The 25,473-nt window shown below is 34.0% G+C and overlaps 1 protein-coding gene across 1 annotated transcript in view; it reads left to right on the top strand.

Moving 5' to 3' along the window:
- The first annotated feature begins 5,712 nt into the window (after window positions 1–5,712).
- LOC149409762 (fibulin-5-like) overlaps window positions 5,713–25,473 on the top strand; it is a 64,955-nt gene continuing 45,194 nt past the window's right edge. The window contains exons 1-5 of the mRNA XM_089649064.1: window positions 5,713–5,822; window positions 13,202–13,305; window positions 17,642–17,723; window positions 18,223–18,377; window positions 24,809–25,029. Of these exons, the coding sequence (XP_089505190.1) occupies window positions 5,750–5,822; window positions 13,202–13,305; window positions 17,642–17,723; window positions 18,223–18,377; window positions 24,809–25,029 (635 nt within the window). The 5' untranslated portion in view covers window positions 5,713–5,749. The remainder of the gene's footprint in view (window positions 5,823–13,201; window positions 13,306–17,641; window positions 17,724–18,222; window positions 18,378–24,808; window positions 25,030–25,473) is intronic.

Raw genomic sequence — 25,473 nt, 5'->3', positions numbered from 1 at the left:
AGGGTTTTGCTCTAGTTTCGTGCCCGTAACCTCAGGAGTACCCCAGGGATCTCACCTTGCCCCCCTTTTATTTAATATTTTAATGAATGACGTTAGCAAAATTATCCTTAATTCTCAGCTATTCTTATATGCTGATGACAAAAAGATAGTCGAAATCATAAAGTCTGAGATGGATTGCATAGAACTCCAGCATGACCTTGACTCTCTGGTGAATGAATATTGTTTAAAAAATCACCTTCTTTTGAATGCAGACAAATGCAGCGTCATATCTTACTCTCAAAAGAAACACACAATATTATATCCCTACAAAATTAAAAACAAACTCTTAAACAGGGTAAATGTGATTAGAGATCTTGGAGTCCTAATGGACAGTAAGCTTCTTTTTCAATCTCATATCGAGCATATTACGTCGAAGGCTTTGAAAATGCTGGGATTTATACTTAGAGAATGTTCAGTTTTCAAAAATCCACAAACATTTAAGATTCTCTACATATCTTACGTCCGAAGCCACCTAGAGTATGCATCAACAGTGTGGAACCCTCATAGTTCTACATATAAATCAAACATAGAAAGAGTTCAGAAAAAGTTTTTGAAATATGTCTCTTATCGCATGCGAAATGATGAAAACAATGTGTCCATGAACCTTAAAACTCTTGATCAACGCCGAGATATCAGAGACCTAGTAATGCTATATAGCCCATACCTTTTACAAAATATTCATTTCAGATGTCCATTAAGAGTAACTCGATCTCCGGAAACATTTTATATTCCTAAGAGCAATACTAATTATCTTGAAAATGTATTTATAAGAAGAAGCTGTAGCACCTTTAATAGATTATGCACAAATATCGATGTGTTAAATACGAGCCTCGCAGGATTCATAGCATTCCTAAGAGAGTAGCGTTCGATCGTTGCGGGAAACTTAGTAGTGTTAGTGTGTGTATTGTTTTTGTATGGGTTGAATCTGTAGTCTTTTTATTTTTATTTTTTTGGAGATTTTCCTTTTCTACTAGTTAATATTTATATTGTATTGTATTATTTATATTCATATGTTTTTCTACCTATACATAAAATGAATCTTCTGTGGAAACCTTACTGGTTTATGCAACTTGGTAAAAATGATTTTTATTAAAATATATTTGTATAACTGTTTTTTTCCCAAATAAAATAAAATAAACTGCTAACGGCATAATTTATCACCACATTTAAATAATGAGTGGCACGTACTCTGCGTTAGGCTGGATATCACTGCATACCTCACAACAATGCTTATATGCCCTGTGTCGTATCCATTATGATGGCAAAAAACGGTGACGCTCTAATTTGTTCTAGTAGATGGGTTTCGAGTTTGGTCCCCAAGCTCTCAATCATTTCATTTTGAATTGTTGCACATAACATAAAAAACACAATTTCAAAAAAGTCAAGTCAAGTTAAACAGTTAATAAACCAAATAAAACGATAAAAAAACTTAGAAATAATTATTATTATCTTTGGGCATATCCAAAACTTGCCGCAAAATGTGATCATATCGGGCGACAAGCTCTACAAAGGACAGAAACAGACAGATGGTATCCTTCCTGACTTAAGTCTTCTTGATGTCCTCTCAAAGCCAAAGAACTCTTTGCTAGGGTAAGTATGATATCGCATAACCTTTGAAGAACCATTTTCCAAAATGATGCTTCTTTGCGAATTTCATCTTCAAGTTCCTTGTCGATAGTATTAGTATCGTTTTTTTTCCAAAATTCATACACAGCACATGCTTCCGAATGGCCACTCGAACAACTATGTTGTTTAATTCTTTCTGATAAATGCTTCCAATCTCGAATTCCCGTACACCAAACATTATTCCTTTGTGAAGCAAATAATCAGCAGGGTTGACAATAGGCAGCGTCTAGTATTTTGGAATAACACAACCAAAAACGATTAACTGGCCCATATTTAGAACACGAAAAGTAGTACGATTTTGAAAAACACCTATTGTTCTGGTTGATGTCTGTTGGAAAAGGTCCTGAAGGTGTAAAGGCCCCATATCAAGAATTTGACGTTTTTCGTTATCACTTAATATTTTGTTCGTGAAGTTTCCCAAGTCATAAGAAGATTTGAGGTCTGTGGTTCCTCCAAACCCTCCGCTCTTATGTGTGTCATGCAAACATCATCCACGTTCACATGATCGGCGGCGGAGGTATCTCCAACTGCAATAATTGTCGAATCTTCTTCAGTAGGCTTCTCAACCAACACTGCAGTTACCACATTATTTGAGTCACTATCAATAGAAATATTTTGGCCAGATGTACTTGCAGAAGGCTGACTAAAAAACTTGTCAATTTTGGGTAATTTTTGTTTACTATCTTCTCTTTCTTGGCGTTGTTTTCGTTTAAATGCACCACTGGGTTTCTTCTTTTTATCGATATTTTAATACGCCACAAGTGTCGTTGGGGAATGACGCACGCATAAATATACCGACGCACATATCACTATCCGTCAAATTGACAACACTGCCAACCTACAGAAAGAATTTAGGGGAATTCCCTAGGCATAACTTTTGAATTTCTCTCAACTGAGTTGTCATGATTAAAGTGGGGTTGCAAGTTGCAACCTGTCATGTTTATTTTGAAAATGGGAGAAATTTCCAAAAGTTCAGTTCGATCGAGATTTCTGGTAAAGATTCGAGGGCCCCCTGAGCTTGAGGGCCCCGGGGCACTGCCCCGCGTAGCCCCTAGGTAGCTACGCCGCTGTCTATATCGTGTCCGCATAACCTATTGACCCCCATAACTATATATTTGTAAGATAACTGTTGATAACACACTGACTCTGGGAAAACCGATTTCGTATGTTCTGATTTTGTTCATATAGGTACTCCTGAATTTTTTAAATATAATTTTTAAATGCATAATTAAATAATTCACTCACAATCAAGTATCCATCAAATCAACGTAAATAAATTTAAAAAAATGAAAAACTAATGTTTATGAGGCATGGTTTTTTATGCATAATACAAAGGAAAACATAAAATTTTTAAGCAATTATTATAAGCCTGAAACATTTAAGTACAAAATCTTCCGAGAAAAAGATAGTTTGATTTCAGGAGTTTACGACAATCGAATTTAGAGTTTAATATCGTTTATGAGTTTGCGTACACGCTTTTGTAGATAGCTAGATTATATGCTTGTGTGCTCGATAGTTTTGGTTGTTGTTCCACGTGAATTGACGACCTAATCAGTGCTATTAAACCTTCGAACCCTTTGAAAATATACTTCGATTCAGGGGTCACGGGCCCGAGTTGACTAATTTATGAGTCATTTCAAACATTATTCAAATAAAGAAATGTATACAGTATATTTGGGGCACTTTCCAGGAAAGGTCACCGTTCGTAATCGAAATGTTGCTTGAAAGGGCTTCAGCCGTATTTTGTGACGAGATAAGAAAACCCAAGTACTTGCTAGAACCCAACCCTCATCTTCCTGATTTCCCTCCTCTCCCCCACTAGGATTATTCATTACCGTTCTACGGTGAAATGAAAATCAAATCAAATAGTTTATTTGCACTAAATTATTATTCTTACCAAGGAAGAACCCTTTTCAGTAATTAATAACAAAAGTGAAATTAAAAACATTAATAACAAAAAAATGTTTTTTATAAATTTAATTTAGATTAAATTTGATAATATTATTATTAAGTTCTGCAAGTGTTTTAGTTTTTTATTATTGTGACAGCTGTTTCGGCTTACAAGGCCATTTTCAAACTGTGAAAACAAAAACATTTTCAAACTGTGAAAACAAAAAAATGTTTCCAAAAACTCTTCCTAAATATACACATGATTTATTATTTTTATTTCTTGCTAGAGCAATCCCGATGAGAACAAAACTCATTTTAGGACGGGAGGAACGTACAATTTATAGGTGGCAGTTAATAAGTACAATATATTGCATTTGGTATTTTAAAATAAAAATTATAAGTTTCACATACAAAAAAATAGAAAAGGGAGGTTAAGTAGAACAACAAGAAGAAAAAAGAAACAGACAAATACACATAAGCACAAATCCAGGGTAGGAATTTACAAAAAGGTACTTACCCACTAATACATTGATAAAAATAGATTGTGCTCGATTACAAATAAAGGGGGATAGGAAAGGAGAGAGAAAGAAACATAACAAAATACAACCCGACAAGAATTACGTATTTTCCAGTTTAAATGTTTAAAAAAAATATTCTTTTAAAGCCTTACTTTGATGTTTTTTATTTGCTATCTGTTTTTATACATATCTGGAAGAGAGTTATAGAGTGTGTAGGGAGATTTTATCCCATATTTTCTAATGTGTGTTCTTATAAAATCCGCATTCCTCTAGAATGCGGATTTTATTGTGTATTATTACTAATTTTATTGTTTAGATACGTTTGGTAAACATAATACTGGCCAAAAATGACAAACCCTAGGTTTTACAAACGATAATTATTCAATTTAATAAAATGACGTAAACCATCGTAATTTAATAATTCTTACCACGTTGTAAAGTATTATTATTATTATAAATATTTATGTATTTTAATTTTAATTACAAAAAAACATATTGTACTTTGCATTGTGTACGATTATTACTGTTGTAATAATGTAAATTCAATTATTCGTTATTATTCCCAAAATCTCTGCTGGCTAACAGCACTGTATTAACTGATTCAGTTCCACGAGCTAAATCAGAAATGGCTTCATTTATTATATGTAACTTCTCTCTATTATCTCGCTGTATCTTTTGCGCAGACCGCCCGTGTAAACTATTGTAAAATTACTTACGATAGTATACGTTGTAGAATGAAATTGGATTATTGAGTTACGAAAAATTAAATTTTTTACTAACTCCCACAATACAAAGTTTATATTATATCCAAACAAAATACATGAAAAACTCAAAATGACATTTTTTGATTTACAATAGTTTACTTTTATTTTATTACTATTTTAATTTCTCTCTACGATATACTTACTACAGATTACATTTACCTATAATATTATTAATTAATAATTACCGATAAATAACTGCAATAATGCATAGTACACTCCTCTACCAACTACAAGCAAATGCTTCCATGGAAGATTCGTATTGAAATCTCATAATATGTCGAAAAATTTTGTGTAAATGTACTTACCTTATTTCTTTAATAAATAAATAATAATTAAAAGTCATAACATAATTCGTTTAATTTTATTTTTTTAAAGCGGAGACGGTTTACACGTAGTTACCGTGAGCACTTAGGCCATAGGCCCATTTGGCTATCTCCCATTTTACCTCAATCCTTTAACAACAACCCAGTCCCTTTAATAAAGTTCACCAGGGTTGTCATTGGGTATGTGGCTATGTCTTCTGGTTCTACTGTATGTCTCCCCAGGTATCTGAGCCTAGTTCCCACCAGGGCAGGACATTGGCACCATAGGTGAATTGGAGTCTCTTCATCCTCTTCACATTTCCTGCATCTATTGGTGTTTATCACTCCCAATATCTGCATGTGTCTCCTGAGGTGGCAGTGTCCCGTTAGTAGTCCTACCAATTCCCTCAGCGAGTTTCTTCAAATTCGTTTAAATTATGCGTTATTTTATTCAGCACATTTATTTTTACATTATCTTCGATATTCACCGTACGCCACTGTATGCTTTAATCTAAAAATGATCACCAAGCCTTGTATTTATTTGTGTACAAGCCATGTTTATTACCGCTTTGTCCGCAAATAAAGAACCATTACAATTTTTTATTTCATCATGAAGTGGTCTAGTCAAATGTTGTTTGTTTTAATATCGGTGGTCGCTTGTACCGAAAAAAATGTTAAAGAAGGTTCGTTCAATCATTTATACTATTGTCAAACGTGAGTGGTTTATTTATGTGTCAAACTGGTGTAACTTAATTAAGATGTGCTAAGTTATAAATATTAAAAAGTTCAGTATTTGCGATAAATAATCCATAGAGCATGAGTTGTCAATTATTGAGTTATTTTAAAGTTGATTATTCTAAATATTATTTATTACATATTTAAATAACTACAAATTTGTCTTATAATATAGGAACATGATATCAATGTATAAAGTATGAACATAAGTGTTTCTTCAATCTTTGAACAAAAGGAAACGACGATTAATGTCACTATATTATAAAATTATTTATATCCGTGTTATGGAAAAAAGGTGTAAAAAAGGAAAAAAAAAATACATATTTAAATGTTTTTGTAAAAGTACATTTAGCAATAGCATGGCTGTGAGTACATAACTCTAAATGTTTATCTTTGAGATTACAAGGTAACTAAAAATATAACAAAAAACAACTGTCATATGTTCGTAGAATGTGTTTGTATTGATAATATTATCAAATGGCTATGTTTTCTTACGAACAAATGACAATGGTTCAATTCTGTAAAAAAATTAATAATAATACATATATGTCTCAACCACATGTTACATCAGATGCATAATTGGGAATATTTGATGTAGCATGGTTAAAAGTATTTATATTTATAACACAGTCATCACATATAGTGGTAAGTTATTTCTAAACAAGATTTATACAAAAGTTGTCGCATATAGCGAAATGGATAATTATCCAAGAAAATATATGTATATGAGTTTGCACTATAATATGGTAAGTAAAAAGTTAGCTAGGTAACTTTGTGCGATTACATGGTATTACTTCATGGTTTTAAAGGATGAAAGTATTCACCGTAATAAGGTTTTTTATAAAATGATAAAAAACGTAGTAATTTGCAAAGTAATTATAATATAAAGGTCAGGTTTTCATCAAGAACTTGAACGCTTAAATATTATCTATGTAACAGTAATTTAAAGAAAAATAAATGTAGGTATATGAAATTCAATCTTTAAATCGATAGCAAGAGTAGATTCTTAATCAATGTTTCTATCATGAGTTACAGAAAATTTATGTGTGATGCCAATTTGGCGATGTGTGAGAAAATTATGTCTTTTTTATGCATTAGTATGTACCGTATCTTTTTGGAAAATGGACTTGTCGGCCTGATCTTGTTGTTGTTTTTGCTTCAGGTGAGTCTGGAATAGATACATGATCTGGAACATTTTCCTCGGTGGGAACGAAGGCTGGTTTCAGGCGGTCTATCGAAACGCGCTTAGGTTTACCTTTAATGGTGATGACATAGGTCTTGTCATTTCGTTCCTCGACCTTATAAGGTCCCTCGTATGGGTTTTGTAACGGTTTTTTAACACTGTCTGTCCGCAGAAATACGTGCGTAGAAACGGGAAGTTCCGAGTGTACAAAAAATTTTCTTGAGCTGTGATTAGAGGTAGGGGTTGATTTAATTAATTCAAATTTCCTCTGTAAACGTCCGATATAAGTATCGGGTTCTTCTCGTGGAGTACTTGTGAAGAAGTCGCAGGGAAGTTTAAGAGTTCTTCCATAAGTAAGTTCGGCTGGCGAACATTTCAATTCTTCACGAACAGTAGATCTCAGGCCAAGTAATATAAGTGGAAGGGTTTCCATCCAGTTTTGCTCACCACTTGCCATGAGAGATGCTTTTAAAGTACGATGCCAACGTTCTATAATTCCATTCGCTTGGGGATGGTACGCTGTGGTTCTTAAGTGTTTAATTCCGAATTTCTGAGTAAGCTTTTTAAATAAATGGCTTTCGAATTGACGACCCTGGTCCGAAGTTAGGGTTATCGGTACTCCATGTCGTGCGATCCAGTGGTTCGTCAGTGCTGAAGCTACTGTCTCGGCTGTAATGTCCTTTAAAGGAATTGCCTCGGGCCAGCGGGTAAATCTGTCTATTATAGTTAATAGGTACTGGTACTCGTTGCAAGCTGGCAATGGGCCTACGATGTCAATATGTATGTTGCTGAAGCGATCTTCTGGTAATAAATACGTTGCCGGGGGGGCAACCGTATGTTTGGAGATTTTTGCTTTCTGACAAGCGATGCAGTGCTTCACGAAGTATCTTATGTCAGCTTTCATGTTTGGCCATACAAATCGTTGTTTGATCGTATTAGTTGTTCCTGCGACGCCTGGATGACATACGTCATGTATGCTCTGTATGACAGTTTTTCGCATGTCGAGTGGTACAAAAGGTCTGACATGACCTGTCGAGATGTCGCACCATACTGATGTGTCTGTGTCAGGGATCACCATTAGTCGTAAGGATAGGGAGGAGTCATCTTTTGCCTTAATTAATTCGTCGTCTTGACTCTGCGCTTGTCCCATTTCCTTGTAATCAATAGTAGGACTATTAATCTCTTCAACCCGAGATAGAGTGTCAGCTACTGTGTTTTGGTGTCCCGAAATATGCCTTATATCTGTAGAAAACTGCGCAATAAAATCCAGTTGTCTCTCCTGGCGTGGAGAACTAGACGCTCGTTTTTTATTGAAGGCAAAGGTGATAGGTTTAGAATTCTCCGGGTGCGCGCGATGGTTTGCTTTGCGGCTTGTTGGTCAAGCGCGGGTCAGTGTGTCGACGCCGGGCGCTGGTGACCGGACTCGATGATGATCAGGCACTGGGGAAGAACGTGGTTCTTCAAGTACGCCAGTGCTGACGTAAAGGCCGAAGGTACAGTGGACCTTGCAGGCGATTGAGCGGGAGTTGTTTGGACCAGTGAGGGTGTTGCGTGTCCTCGTGGTGGTCGCGATGTATGGATGAAGCGCTGGTCAGATTGCTGGAACCAGGGCGTTCAGATCCGATGTAGGCTGGCCAGGGATGATTCCCGGGACCTGGGCGCTACAATGATGTCCCGATGGAGTCCATGAGCAGAGCCGGGAATATTGTCCTTCGCGCGATGAAGATGCGCGGATTATTGCTTGTGTTTCTCTCTAATTGATGACGGCTGATTGATGACTGGTTTGATTTGTTCCATTTGAAGGGGCAGCTTTAGTATTTGTTTTTGTAGGTAAAATACATGATGTACATCTGCTTCCGAATGTCCTGCGCGTTGGTCTTCCATATTGTTCAACTTATCTTGAGAAATTGTTACAGGTTCTTGAAACGATGAAGGTATGTTTGTTTCTTCCGATGAGGTCATTTCCAATAATATGTTACGTAATACGTTATGCAAGACATAAAAAATCCAAAAAAAAACTAGAGAATACTGTGTAAGAATCTATTCCATCTACCGGATATCTTAGCAAGTTATTAGCGAGTTCGCGTTTGTATTGTATTTTAGTGAAGACGCAAACCGCGTCACGTAAGTTATTGTGAAATACCAATATGCCAATTTGGCGCTATTATTATATAGTGCAATAATAATTTAAATTTGTTATTACAAAATAGTATGATGTTAAATTACCTCAAAGTAAGGTTTGGCAATTATTGGACAATAACCTTAATATCACTACAATAATGTATATCTAAAACATGATTATGTAGGTATGCTGAACAATTCATTGTTTTGCGAAATGGCAATAAGAAATCGTGATATAGGTTACTTGATTGAGATATGTGGGTAGGTTGGCTTGTTCAACTGCAGGTTGTCCACGTGGATTGTTGCGTCATCTTCCTTGTCCGGGGAGTAGATGCTGCCGTTGTAGGTTATAGTGGGTAGGTTGTAATTCATCGCAAGATTATGATGCCATGGTTAGCCACGTTGTTGACAGCCTGATTTCAGGATCGTTCTCACTGAAATTAATTTTAACACGCACTTAATTTTCATAAAAATAGTAAAACATTTCAAGCTAGGGATTGATTGACAAAATAGGGTATTGATGGGAACTATACCACGTGTATATTTCCTTAAATTACCGGGACATTTACTAGCATTTATATTAAAAAATTGATTTGTAAGAGATATATGAATTGGATTTTACTTACTGATCTTGCCCGGGATTGCTGTTTCTCTTTTCTGATCCTTGGCGGTGACGGAATGTTGCAAAATGATTTTAAAATACTAAAGTCGGTATATTGTTCTGAGTCGATGGGTCACCAATTTGGCTAGGGTGTTGTGTTATAGTCGGGGTCACCAATTTGGCTAGCGTGTTGTGGTGCGTGTGTTATACTTACCTTTATAGCAGCCAATAAATGTGTATAGTGTAGGTTATGATAGAGTGAAACAGATGTAGTTGATAATTTAAGTTTATTGCAAACACGTTACACTATTACACGATTAGAATATCAGAAGGATTTAGTAGGAATCAAGAAATGTCGACCGCCAGGTCAGATCAGAGAAACAGGAATGCTCGTCGGTAATGGATTGGCAGCGAGCTCTGTTTCACGTCGGGTTGCCATCCGTGAAACAGTGTTTCCGTATTAAAATATTATTTTAGGCTGGCAGACAGTTCTTGCCCCCACAATAACATTGTATATGGTAACATGTGCATTATAAGGGTCAAACAGATTAAATTTTGCTATTCCAAACATGCCCCGTTTAACCTTCTGGGCCAGAGGTTCCCAAAGTGGTCTAAATGGACCCCAAGGGGTCGATATCGGCTTGCTGGGGGTCTTTGTCAGCGAGAAAAAAAATTCAAACGGGGGTACATACGAGCGGACCCCCATTTACCTCAACTCAATATTTAGGAGTTCCGTAAATGACACAATACACACAATGAAATAACACAGTTTACGTAATAATAATAGTCTGAGAAATTACTCATTTGATATTTGTATTTTTAAATATCGTAAAGTTGTTTATTGAGGTATATAAATAGAGTCTACGTTCCTTTTCTCGTCAGAATTAATATATTGAACCAAAACATTGCACATTGGAAGCCGCGAATTTTCGGAAAACTTTTTGAAAAATGTCCAGGGTAATAATGACGTTCAACATTTAGATGTACTTCACGCAGACTTCAAAACTAAGTTTGAGGACATTTTGACTGTGGAAATGGAATGTTGAAGAATCGGATATCATATGACAAGAAGAACTGATCGGAATAAGCGCTAACAAAGAACATGGGGTACGGCTAGCTACAGAAAGAAATTACCGTTGCTTTTCCTGGTCCATTTTCATTTGGTGTAATACCTCACAAGGGTGCCCCTGTCTACACAATGCAAAAACAGAGGAACTATATCGCCACCCGGTTTTAGGGCAGGCAAGGGAAGGGAATCTTTTTACGAAAAAAATAAATGATTATCACATGGGACGTTAAAAGTTTTAGGGAAATTCAATATTCGGCAGGCAGGGGGTCTAGGGAAAAAAATATTTGGCAAGTGGTCTACGGGGCAAAAAAGTTTGGGAACCTCTGTTCTGGAAGAAGGCTTGATACAAGCTGCAATTATTATCTACATATATTTTCAAGCGGTGTTAAAGTAAGGAAAGATTGAGAGGCAAACGTGCGTATTCGATGTTTTCTATTTTGCCCCGTTTTTGTAAAATGGTGTTGTAATTGTTATTAATAATTTTTCCTCATCCAATTTCCTTAATTAAAATATAATTTTAAATATTTATAATTTAATCTGAGTTGTGTAATTTAGGCATATTATGAAAAATATTAATCTGTAAACTTCACCCACCATAACACAGGGACACAATAATACGAAAAAATAAATCTACTGTGCAATTCTTTTTCACGTGAAAAAAACAAAAAAGTATTTATGTAGCGGTAGCTACTAGCTAAATTCAGAGTACATCGAACACTTGAGACCTTTCAAAGCAGCGCGTAGTAGGTACATATAATACCTACTGGAACCAATGCGAAGCCGCCAGCCTGCTTACTTACGGCCTGAAAAGTTCTAGAGGGTTCGAAGAATTATTCTTGTAGATACCGCTACAACGGTGATAATAATATAATGATATTAAAAAGAAAAAGAAAATTAGTTCCTTTTAGAGGTTATTATTTATTCATTTTCGGGAAATCGACAGCTTACATTTAATCAGTTTGTACATAAGTATTATATAGTAAAATAAAACCAATTCTGGATTTCCTCACTTTACCTCTATTGAGACAGCATAATATGGAATAAGTACATTAAATTTGTGAGAAAGGAATATGAATTAAAAAATTTATACAAAACAAAAGATTATATAAAACGAAAAATTTACAAAACAATACATTTATCGCCATGGAGAGAGGTTGTAGATATAAATCAAATCATAATAGAGATATAAACAATACAGATATACACATTATTCACAAACCATCAGAAAAAAATATTCTTTTATGGACCTCTTGTATTTGGTAAGTTCGCAACTGAAAATATCAACCTCGGATAATATGCTATTGTAATTATTGCATAGTCTATTCAGGCAAGAATTCTGCTTAGTTTTTTTCGTTTGTAAAAAAGTGAGTGGTTTATTTATGCAACTGACACAGATTCATAGAGTAACATTGACAGCTGTCACTCCAAATGTTTATAAATTAGCTATGGTGTATAGCTGCACATTGTGACAATTTGTACCAAGGATACTTCAGCACGGTTGCAAATGATGAAAATATAAAGTGGTGGCTTTTGTCCCACAGGCTTCCAACAGGTTAGGACAAATCGACAAAGAGGTTGACCAGCTGCTTGGAAGAGGATTCGAGCAAACGAAGAAGGTCTGAGCCATAAATAAACCACTCACTAGATCGATAACTTCGGGCTTTTTGTATGAATCAAATTGGACTTACAAAACCATAGATATGCCAATATATAGATAGTAAAATTCTCTACACCAATGAAAAACTTTGAAAGTTTATTTCATAGAGTGTTTCATTGGTGGATAGAGTTAGGCAAACATATGACGTCACAATATTTCGGTTCCAATTTTCGTTCGGAGTTATACCCCCCTGGTCTGAGCTAATGGGACCCTATTTCCTAAGGTAATTTTTAACTGTTTCATATTTTCTCACCGCACATTTTTATTGGCTGCTAACTTTATGTATGATCGCAAGATTCAACTCAAAATAAATGTTATTTAGATAGTGTTTGGATAAATGTATCCTATTTTTATTTTAATGTACGACATCCATTGACGTTTGTGCAAGTCTAGGATGAATATTTATTTTTGGAATAACTTGACGAGTGAAGCCTCAAATTGTAATATTTAATTATAAATATGCAGTTAAATATGACGGAAGGAAATAAGGTTATATCAGCTCAGTTGGTAGAGCAGAGTTCCGGGAATGCGAAAGTCCTGGATGTGACCGTATCTTTTTCCTATTTTTCAAATTTTCGTTTTAAAAATCGCTAATATCGTCTTCAATGATTAAATATTACAATTTGAGGTTTTAGTCATTAAGTTATTACAAAAATAAATAATATAAACACGTATACATTATTGCATTGATTGCAGGTGATTCTTGCACTCTGACGGCAACTGATCAGGTCGGACGATGCACCCACATTTCCAAGTGCGCGGTCGTACTGGAGGAAGTAAATCAAGGAATCCATCCGCAGGTACACATCACATTACTAACACCTGGCTTATTTTTATAGCACCATTTTTAACATATTTTTTGGATGTGCCTCTCTAAACAAATATCCTCTCTTCAATCAAGCCTTATCTAAAATTGCCTCCCTTCCGTCTCATCTCTTTTCAACCGTAACTCGATACATATAATTTTGAAATTTGCCCACCATATAATTAACATATTCCTATCTCCATAATTTGAAATGATGGCCTAGAACACCCTAGAAGGGTGAAAGTCAAAAAAAAAACATCACAATACTTTTTTATTTTATTTTATCTTTTTAAAAGAAAGATGAACATTCCCGGGTTACGAATAACCTGACAATATTTGAAAATCTTCTACTACCACCAGAATGTGATGGAGGACTTAGCCAACCGAGGAATTGAATACACTACGCCTGGGTGGGACCCAAACGCGATGTCAACTCAGCCACCGTCCGGTGGCACTTTATGTTGCCTCTAACCACCATTGCAACATATCCAAGAAATAATACGTACATACCCTTGCACAAACATGTTTTTCATCTTGATCATACTTAATGACACCGTTTCATTTTAAAACCTGTTATATTTAACCGCATAGTCCCGTAAAAAAGGTGTTTCTCATTGGGGAGATCAGATGGACAAAGGATTGACGGCCTAAGTGGTCGTGGGGTAAGGCTCTCAACCACTATATAGTCGACTAGCAAGCCAGAGGTTGCGGGGTCAACTCCCGGCTTGCGCAACTAAATTTTAAATGAATTATTTGTGTTTTTCAAGACCACAATTCAGAATTAAAACGTTGCTTGAAATGGCTTTGGCCGTGTTTGGTGATCAGATCTGAATAATAATATTTTTATGATTTGTGTAGGGTCGTTTTCAGCCTCACGAAGTACGCCAATCGTGGATTTCATAGTCTTACTGGCTCCAGACGGTTGGGAGCAAATGGGACTCTTGTGGGGTTTCACATTAAAAAAGGTGGGGTAGAAAATACAGAATATTAGAATTGGGGGGAGGTAGTATTGATCAGTTATTTATTTATTTATTTATTTATAAATTTACGCCCGGCAGGGCTTTTACATGTTATTTTCTTGTTTTTTACAAAGAACACAACAAATCAAAAGTAAAACAAAGTCAAAGTAAAATCACAAAACAAAATCAAAGGAAATAGAATACATAATAAAACACAACCTCTTACAAAAATAATATCAAAAACGAAATAAAATGAAGCTACTTAGTTTCTGTAATTAAATTATATTGTATTTGATATTCTTTTTTCCAAAATAAATTGGGTAATGACTTGTTTATATGTGGTGAATGATGTGTTGAATATATCAACAACATCTTTATAGTCATTACCCAAATTTTGTATACGGCGAACGGGGGTATAGAATTGAGATTCAGTGTTGGAGTTATCAACATAGAACGGTAGATAATGCCTCAATGTTGGTTTACGAGGTATATGTAGGGAAATCAAATATAATAGTTCAGGGCTGTCAATTATTGAATTTATGATTTTATATAAACATTTTAAGTCATTAACTATTCTACGTTCAGATAATTTTAATAAATTAAGCTGACATAGTAGATAATCATAGTTGACGCATTCCCTTGTAATACCCATTCTGAAATTAATAAATCTTAAGAATTTTTTTTGAATTCTTTCTATCGTGAGTGAATGACTAGCGTAACTAGGTGCCCACACTGTCGAGTTGTACTCAATTTGACTCCTAACCAATGACACATACAAATGTTTATATGTTTGAATATTTTTAAATTGGCTGCAAATTCTTATAACAAAACCCAACATTTTCAAAGCTTTATTTGAAGTAATTTCAATATGATTTATAAAATTCAGTTTTTGGTAAAAGTTTACACCTAAATCATTCACCTCGGTTACAGCGGTTAGAACTACATCATTGATGGAGTAATCATAAATAATTGGATTTTTTATTCTATGAAATCTCATAATTAGACATTTGTTTATATTTTGTTCTAGATAGTTCTCTTGGCACCAAACAAATAGTTTACGCAAGTTATTTGACAATGTTTGACAGTCGTTCATATTTCTTATAGCTTTGTATATTTTCATATCGTCCGCAAACATTGAAACTTCGACATCGTTGAATATAGTGAGCAAATCGTTCACAAATATCAAAAATAAAATTGGTCCCAAATGTGACCCTTGGGGGACACCGCTGGTAGCTTTAAATTTATAAGAAATAAAGCCATCAATTTTAACCGCCAATTGCCTGTTACTTAAATAACTGTTAAACCACATGTATAGATACCCTGCTATTCCTAATTTATGAAGCTTTTTTAACGACAGATCGTGATTAACCTTATCAAATGCTTTGCTGAAATCAGTATAGACTGAATCAACTTGTAACTTCTTAGACATGGATTCTGATATATAGTTTTGGTAAATTAAGAGATTGGACAAAGTAGACTTTCCTGATGTAAAACCATGCTGGTTAGGAGAAATTACTGGCTTGATACAGTGAATGATTTTATTTAAAATAAGTTTTTCAAACATTTTTGGAATAGTTGATAAAAGGCAGATCGGTCTATAATTGTTCACCTCATTTTTATCTCCTATTTTAAATATTGGGGTGAGGAAGCTGTATTTCCATTTTTCAGGAAAGTGTCCTGTTTGTAGTGACTGATTAAAAAGAAAATATAGTGGATATGCAAGAGTAGTGGCGCAATTCTTTAAGAAAACAGGTGGGATATTATCAGGACCTCCGCTCTTGCTTTGATCCAATTGTTTTAGCTGAGTCAGTACATCGTTAAATTCAATTATTACATTAGTCAAATTTAAGTCATGATCCGCGAAGAAACTAGGCAATTGATCGTTGATTATTATTGAGTCACGGACATATACACTTTTGAAGAAGTCGGCAAATGGGTGAGCTACATTTTGGGAGTCGTTGGCTCTTTTACTTTCGTAAAACATATTAGAGGGTATGCTAATATCATCATTTTTCATGGACTTTGCGTAATTCCAAAATCGTTTTATGTTTCCATTAATTGACATTTCTACCGTATTTATATAATTGTTGTAACAAATTTTTGACATATTTTTACAATCTTTTCTTATTTTACTGAACTCTATATAATTTGGTAGGGACCTCACTGCTTTAAATTTTTTATGTAAAAGTTTTTTTTTGGCTATTAATTGAATTAATTCCTTGTTAAACCATTTTGGATGCTTTGATTCTTTGAATTTTATTAAGGGTATACAGTCTATGATAATGGCATTTATTTTATAATAAAATGATTCTGTATTATAGATCATATTGTTTTCCTTGAGAAAATTCCAATCTACTTTGCTGAGATGGTCATTAATATCATTGTAATTGGCATTCTTGAAATTAAAACTAGAACTTGAGAATTTAATATTTTATTTTACATTGTTTGGAATAATTACCGACAGTGGAGAATGATGATTATCAATGGGAAGGATAGACTCTAATGCTTTACTAACTATTATGTCCTCTTCATTTGAGAAAACAAGATCTAGGAGGCGATTATTCGAATTATATACATTATTAAATTGGGTGAGATTCAGAAAAATTGACAAATCAATGATTTTTCTTTCGCATAATGTAACTGATTGGGAATCAGTACAGTTGAAATTACAATTTGGAAGGTTGTAATCTCCAAAAATTATGAATTTATGTTTTTTGTGTTTTGATTTCAAAAGTTCGATATCTTCGGAATGATTTTTATAAATAGATAAATTATTTAGTTAAAATAAAGGAGGTTTTTTAATTTTATAATTTAATAACAGTAGGTCTATGAGTTCATACCAAACCAGATTGATAAGACATTAGGGGTAACACAAGGATTAGTTTTGGGTCTGATGTTTTTTATTATTTTATAAATTCAATTAAGTGAAGAAAATATAATACATTTTTAAAACAAAAAGGACCTTGACTAATAAACTTGTTTAAAATTTTACATAAGTTATGCCATTGCATCACTTGTGTAAATTTTATAACAAGTTTATTAGTAAGGGGGTTTTCGCTGACCGTAGGGCAAGCAGCGTTTCATTTCTTATATGAGGATTGATCAATGATCACAAATAATCAATTTTTAGAAAAAATAAATAAAAATTGTTTTCAGCTACAACAACATCAGAAATGCCAGTTTTAACAATATTAGTACTCTTGTACACCCAAAAGTCACGAGCCGCCACTGCTATCAATGTATTATTATTTTTCTTATTCTAATTATTTTATATATTATTTCAACATATGGAATATATTGCATCGCACTATCCATGCATACATTCTAGAATAAATTCTTGTTATACTCATTACCAAAATACATTATTTTCAGGTTTGTTTTTACCAAGGAACGGTAACAGTGGTTTGTTGTCCTTCAGGAAGTTCTAACTCTACCAGGTCCGGCGCTGCAAACGGTAGGTTTGATTCATCTAAAATATGTGTTACCTGTAAATATGTATGAATTATCGTCGTATTTTATTTATTTGTAATTTCCTACTGACAAGCAGTTTTTTTAAATTAAACAATATAACTTTGTTGAACCCGCTATGTACATTTTTTTTATATCCAAGCCGACAGGTTTCGGAACAACCTTTCGTTCCTTAGGGTGAACTATAAATATGTCAACGTAACGACATAATGGGGGACGGGTGAAAATGGATTCAAAACTAAGTGTATTGGCTAATAAATTTAGCAATTATTAAGACACCCACAAAGTTACACCTACATTCAAAAGTACAAAATAAAGTAGTTTTGTTTTAGTCTAAGTAACTTCATATTCGATTCAAAAGATCAATACACACCCTCACATACCCTCAGGTATGTGGCGTTTTATAGACCTTTCCAACCATTTCCGACCCTTGATATGTATTCAGTGTCAGATGTTTTACAGTCCAATTTTTCAATTATTTTCAGCTGGGGGTGAATGCGAAAGGGAAAATAACACCTGCCGGGACAACCAGAGGTGCGAGACTAATCCTGGAGGGGGGTACACTTGCCACTGCAATTATGGTCTCCGAACCACTCTGCAGGGTGACTGTTTGGACATTGACGAGTGCAACGATAAACAGGTCACTGTGGGCACTTTATCATTATCCTTTCCAACTTTCCAACTGCCTGTCCACTCTTTTTTTATTATTTTTTAAATTTTCTTATTTTTCATGGATTCAATACTAATTCTGATGGCCTCCATCCAAAGGCTCTGAAAAAAGTGCTCTGATTTGTTGCAGATTTATTGGCAAAACAAGAGGCATCCAATTGTTACTCTTATGAACCACATTCCCCTATCTGAAATTTTTTCTATCCTCAAAGATAGATCCCGCAATGTTTGGGTAGAGTATTGGCACTCTGCTAGCTATAATTCAAAGGAGCTCGCTACGCCTCGATACAAAGGACTATCCCATCAAAACCGTGGTTTCAACAATTCCTCCATTTTCCATAAAAGAAATTTCCTAACTTATTCGAATGAGAATTGGACATTGTTCCTTTCACTTCACTCCTTTATAAATTTGTCTCCCCACATTGTACATTCTTTGGTCTAGAAGTGGGAATATCAAATATTTTTTGGTTGTCCCTCCCTAAACAAATATCCTCTCTTCTATCAAGCTTATCTAAAATTGTCTCCCCTCCACTCCAAAATTGACTCCTATCTTTCATGTAATTTTGAAATTTGCCCATTTAAACAAAATGAATTTGTGAATTCACCTTCCCTCTCTCCAATATTTTGAAATGATGGCCTAGAACACCCTTGAAGAGTGAAGCCAGAAAATTTGAAAAAAATTATTACAATTCATTTTATATTAACAGTTTATTTTATAAACAAGTTCTGCTGTGTGTTTATTACTACAGTTTGATAATACTTACTAATAGTCACGCTTAGTAACAATTACACGATGGATAGTATGAATAATTTGTGAGATTCCTCTACCTGAGGGAGTATGGCTACTACCCGTGGCTCTATCCTACTGACTTTCTCTTGGGCATGCTCGGTATGAACCATCTACGGGTCAGAAGAGATGTGCATATTGTATCACACTTCTTCAAACTGATTCGTGGATGGTTTGAAAATCCTACTATCATGGAGAGTATTAGGCTGGCCGCATACATACGTTTTCCGTATTCGATTTCCGAATTCGTTTTCCGTATTCGGAATTCCGTGAGACTAGCGCAAACGTTCGTTTTTCTTCATTCGGAATGTATAAACTTCAGAACCAGTGTTGCCAACAAGGGCGATATATCGCCATTTAGGCTACTCAGAGCGAGAATCGGAGCCGAAAAAATCTAAAAGGCATCAATTTTAAACATGTCCCGAAATTCTCTAGCCGCCCCCCCCCCCCATGATTTTTTTTATTTTCTGGGGACAAATTTTATTTTTTTGAAATTCTCTAGCCACCCCCCCCCCCCCCCACGAAATTTTTATTTTCAAGTAAAAACATCAATTTAAACATGTCCCACCTAACAGCAAATTCGGCTACTTTACGCTACCTTATGTATGAGAAACGGCGATATTAGGTCAAGATCCGTTGGCAACACTGAATTACTGAACGGAAATTTCCGAACGTTTGCGTCGGCACAAACAAAATGTATGCAAGAGCTGCGTTCCACATGACGTCATTAGGTTTTTTCCATTCGGTTTCTCCGAACGCGCCGGTTGCATTCGGAACGTGCGTAAGGAATTTGTTCCGTTCGGAACTAAAACGAACGTGTGCGGCAGTTAATGTCTTTTCTACTGATTCCGTGCATTCGGATGTCCGAATACGGAAAACGAATTCGGAAATCGAATACGGAAAACGTATGTATGCGGCCAGCCTTAGTCTCTATGTTCCTGATGGTTATCTACGTCACCGACAGAATAGACTGTGCCATCTCCCAGCCTGCAGGACTAACTTGCCAATGGTCATGCCGGTGGGGAGAGCAGTCTTGCTGTTGAACAGAATTAATTCGGATATCGACATATTTAGCTGAAGGTGAAGCTGCCAAGGCAAGCTCTATTGATGATGGTATAGTTGATACACCGCTTACTTATTATGTAATACCATTTTACAAATGTACTTAAAAACGAAATATAATGTAATTTTGTAAAGTTTTTAAATGAATAAACAAATTGAATTGAATAATAAATCATAAGAAAAAAATAAAATGACCAAAAAAATTTGCTTAGCATTGAATCCTCTGTCTAAAATGTTAATTAAAAGCAAGTTTGGAATAAAAATTAAGGGTAATGCAAGGGAGAGTAGTATAATTTCGCATTTATTATTTGTGGATGATATAAAATTATTTTCCAATTCTAAACTATTTAGGAAATATATTTGTACAGCGCCCTTGAGGTGATTTCTCACGAAAACGGCGCTATATAAATTAGCCAAATATCATTATTATTATTAAACAAAATTTAGAGGAAATGATCGAGGTAGTTCAAAACTTTTCAGATGATGTCAAAATGACTTTTGGTTTAGATAAATGTAGAACGATCCATATAGAGAAAGGCAAAATTGTAGATGGGGACGAGAGTATATTTAGAAATTTCCAAATTACTAGTATGAAAAGGGATGAGGTTAAGTATTTAGGATACCCAAAATCAAATAGATTAGACCATACTAGTCTAGACTTCCGTAATATAGTACCATATTATGAATACGAACCAAATTCATTTTTGGAAAATGAATTTTACTAAATATATTATGATAAAACTTTACTAACAGACCTAACGATTAGTCATAATAGACCCGATATAGTTTTACATGACAAAATTTAAAAAATAACTGAAATCATTGATGTCGCTATTCCAAATTCCTGTAATATTCAAATATCTGTTTCTGAAAAATAAGAAAATATACAGATTTAGGAAATGATATTAAAAGAATTTGGCATTCTCAGACTCTAACAATATTACCATTTGTTATTTCGGCTACTGGCATTATACCTAACTCCCTCATTCAAAATTTAGGCATACTAGATCTGTCAAAGAATTTATACATAAATATGGAAAAATCAGTCATTTTAAATACATGCACGATTACGAAAGATTTTTTAAATATTTATAATGAGGGATCAGTAGGATTTATAGGTCCAGTTAGAAGTTCTACCGAGCCGAACACTCTGATAAGAAAATATCGGGAGTCGGTGAATTATTTTCCCATTTGATCTCTGGTGAGTTGGCGTGTTGTTCTTTTATTATTTTGTATTATTATACTTATATAATTCCCTTGCATAATGTGGATTGACTAGATGATCATTTGTGGTAAAGTGTGTGGAAGGGTTTGGTTTTTCCTGTGGGGAAGATTTAACCCGGAAATTAAGTCAAACAATAAGAAAATAATATTAACAAAAAGTAATTTAAGAACTATATAAGTACATATGCAGTAAGTATATATGGATTATATAAGTAAATATCAAAACAGGGCTTCCACACGGATTTATGATATAAGACAACATGGGTGAACCAAAATCATTACTCTCAGCTAGTACAGAGATTTTGACCATTTTCTTGAATGAATTTAATTTTTTTTTTTTTTTTTTTTTTTTTTTTTTTTTTTTTTTATTTATTTATTTATTTATTTATCAAAAGAAAGTACATATTACATATTGGATGCTTTGCCTGTCCAACTAGGAAAGTTTCCCGTTCTAGGACAGACAAATTGACATGTTTAGTTCATATTATTACTGAAATGTACATAATTACATAACAAAAACCAAAAAAAAAAAAAAAAGTTTCATTTTTCTCTGAAACTAAGTTGTGTAATAAAGAAAATGTATATAATAAATATAAGTACACATACATTGTTTTGTGAGAAGTAGAAAAAATTAATCTTATATTATAATCGGATTTACCGAATTAACCTGGTAACATAAAATATTAAAATTTACAGAGTATGAGGTAAGCGTTGTAACTAGAATTAAAACATGAATTCAGAACAAATTATATTATACGGCAATACGAATATATACCGCGCTCATTTCTTGAACTACTGCTAAAATGTAAAAACAATAACTATATATATAGATAGAAATATAAACTATGAAACATAAACTATGAATATAAATACATAGTACCTGATTTAGTGCTACTTTGGTGAAATTGGTGCATTACTTCGTACGCCATATTGTGTTATGTATTTATTATAAATCATTACCGTAGTAGGTACCAAGTTTCACACAGAGTTAGTGTGCGACGTACAAATGTGATACGCTTTACAGTAGTGATGTACATAATGAGCAGACAGGCTTCAGGGGCGCATAACCATAAATCTTAGGTTGAAAAACATCAGAAGTTTGGTGATTTTGTTTAACAGTACTAAGCCAGTATTCCGATAAAATAATAACGTCGAATTGGTAATTGAATTGATCCAGAAAAATTAAAAAATCGTCAATATTAGAAATGCTTCTTATATTTTGGTGTATAATTTTAACGCCGTAAGCACACCATTTATAGTTATTTAGATTGTTCATATCATCAATGACATTCATGTTAAGATCTATGCCGGAATCATTTCCGGTATCATAATTTAATTGAATCATAAGTATGTGTTGGTTGTGTGTTGTATAGAAGTTGGTTCCCGAGTAATATATAATTAAATGCGATTCCAAATGTAGTTAAAATGGTAAATGTGCTCAATATAAATAATATAGTATAAATGTTGTAGTTAGATGTAGTACTATTAATGAGATAGCAAGAAGTAAAAACAAAATGGTAGCAAGAATTGCTTGATATCAAATGAATTAGAAAACGGTAGTAAATTATACAATTAATGTACCTATAGTTTTTATATTTTCAAACTCCTTTGTCCGAAGGATATTCTGGTATACACCGGCTGATACATAGAAGAACCCAATCTAGTGTTGCGCACTCGTTGAGATCGTTTGGCAGTAATAATGTTGTTACGTATTCTATTACACATTAAGTGAACTGTAAAACCAATTTATAATAACTAATACGATAATTAGAAGCTCATTCAATTGGTTCTAAATATCACGGGAATAAGTGGAAAGAAGGAAACAGCCTACCTGAATTCCCATGAATCCGGGCAATAATGGGTGAATTTTCCTCCACAACGAGATGAACGAGAAACGAGTGAATTTTGGTATTTGCATGTGAATGATACAACGACAAAACTTAGGTGGCACCTTCTTGTTGTACGACACGAATTCGACTGCATTTGCGACAATTAGTGCAACATAAGTCTTCATAATCTCCAATGTGGGTAGGGCTGTTTTTAGGAAAGGAGATGAAAAGTATAGGAAAAATGGTAGATAATATTCAAAATGGCTGTTTCAAAACTAAACAAATGTTGTGGAAAAATTTACAGAAAGCCTGTATTATGTACAACTTCCTTACTGTCATAATTTTGCTTTCACTATATAATAACTTTGATGGATACATAAAACTTATCTTATACATTATTTTTAAAATTAATTTTTGCGCAACATTCAAAGGCTCTAGGGTAGTTTTGTTACAAGAACCCCAACAGACAACATTATACGAAAGCATTGATTGAACAAGAGCATAATAATATACAGTTTTTAATTTAACTTTGTTCAATATATTTCTTAGATTTTTGAAAATGTGGGCTAGCCTTCTTATTTTGTTTATTAAAATAGTAATGAAATTGTTCCCTTTAAAATTTTTATCAATAATTAAAGACACAACAAAAAAGTCACATACAAAAACGAGCAATGAAATTAGGCTTACAAAAAAGGACAAAGCCGTTACACTAAATATTTTACTATAACCATAAGCAGACCAATCGATAGATTCAATTTGGATTTTAGTAGCCATATTAATCAAAATAAATGTAATGTTGTACGTATGTAAATAATAATAATATAGAAATTGGTAAATCGGGATGCAAAATGGGTACAATTAAATTAATTAATTACAACTTTGAAAAATATATTTTAAATTTAACGCAGTGGTTATTATTTTGAAACATTTTGCTTCTGAAACAGATGTTCCTCATTGTAATTTAACTGATTCTAAAGGTTATAAAAATAATTTGTGTGTATTAACGTTTTCCAGCGATTCTGGATTTACCAAAATGTTTGTTTAAGATGAAGCTACAAGCCAAAAATATGTATATCGTTGATATACCTTATATTGTAGGAAATAGGCATTAAAATCGCTTGACAAACGGAGTCTAGAAACGTTCGATTTCAAGCACAAACCTGGTTTTTATTATTTTGTAAATAATTTTACAAGAAAGCAAAAAACTTAATCAAGTGAATCTGTCACAGATAATTTTAGCTATAATACTATATTTTTTTAAATTTGTTTCCTTTACGCGTTCATACATTACTGAGGAAAAAAAAATTTAGTAGTTTACATTTAAATTTTTTATTGAGTGATTTATTTTTTCATTTGTATTCTACTCAAGCGAAACGATAGGAAAATCTTCAATTTATCTAAAGCGTATTTTTGGTATATATAATGTACCTACACCAATTCGTTATAAAGATTAATCAAAATATTGTCGCCATTTTATTATATGTTTGTATTGCATTCCAGGTTTGCAGCCAATTCGGGAAATGCATAAATACGTTTGGCTCATACATCTGCGAGTGCAGTAACGGCCTCACTTATTCTCCGGCGTCCCAGCAGCGCTGTGTTGATATAGACGAGTGCCTGCCCAACGGTGGGCTGGGGAACTGCCACCAGAAGTGTATCAACGTGTGGGGCTCGTACCGCTGTGCTTGTGATAGAGGCTTCAGATTGAACAGCGACGGCAGGTAAATAGACAATATTTTGTTTACGTCTAACAGAAGTCAAGTTTTATTATTTATTAGGGCACTGTTAGTTCATCTGGGAAAAATGAGAAGTCTGTGTTGTCGGCCTCCCGTGAAATTATCTGGGAAATTTACGCAACCATATGCGTCTCCCTTTAATATATGCTACTGCATTCTTCCAACCTAGTACCTACATCAGTGACATAGCAAGTCTGTTAAGAAAACCTGTGCAGAGTACACGCTAATTATTCCCTCAGTGCGTTTAATTTGAGTCGATTACCAGCAGTGTCCCTTAAGGTCATAATATCGATCGCAAAAACCGGGGGTAAGTCAGAATCCTTTTCCAATTATAATTGTTAACCGCAGCTACAGTGTCAAATACTATTACAGTTCACAATAAAACCACAAGCTGATTCGTATTCTTATTTTCGAAGATGTGTGATTTTT

Source organism: Hesperophylax consimilis, chromosome 29 (genome assembly GCF_061612785.1).
Source record: "Hesperophylax consimilis isolate HC1 chromosome 29, BYU_Hcon_1.0, whole genome shotgun sequence".
In the NCBI taxonomy this organism is placed as follows: Eukaryota; Metazoa; Arthropoda; class Insecta; order Trichoptera; family Limnephilidae; genus Hesperophylax; species Hesperophylax consimilis.
Note: the sequence above shows the minus strand (reverse complement) of the source record. Positions and strands in the feature narration are given on the sequence as shown.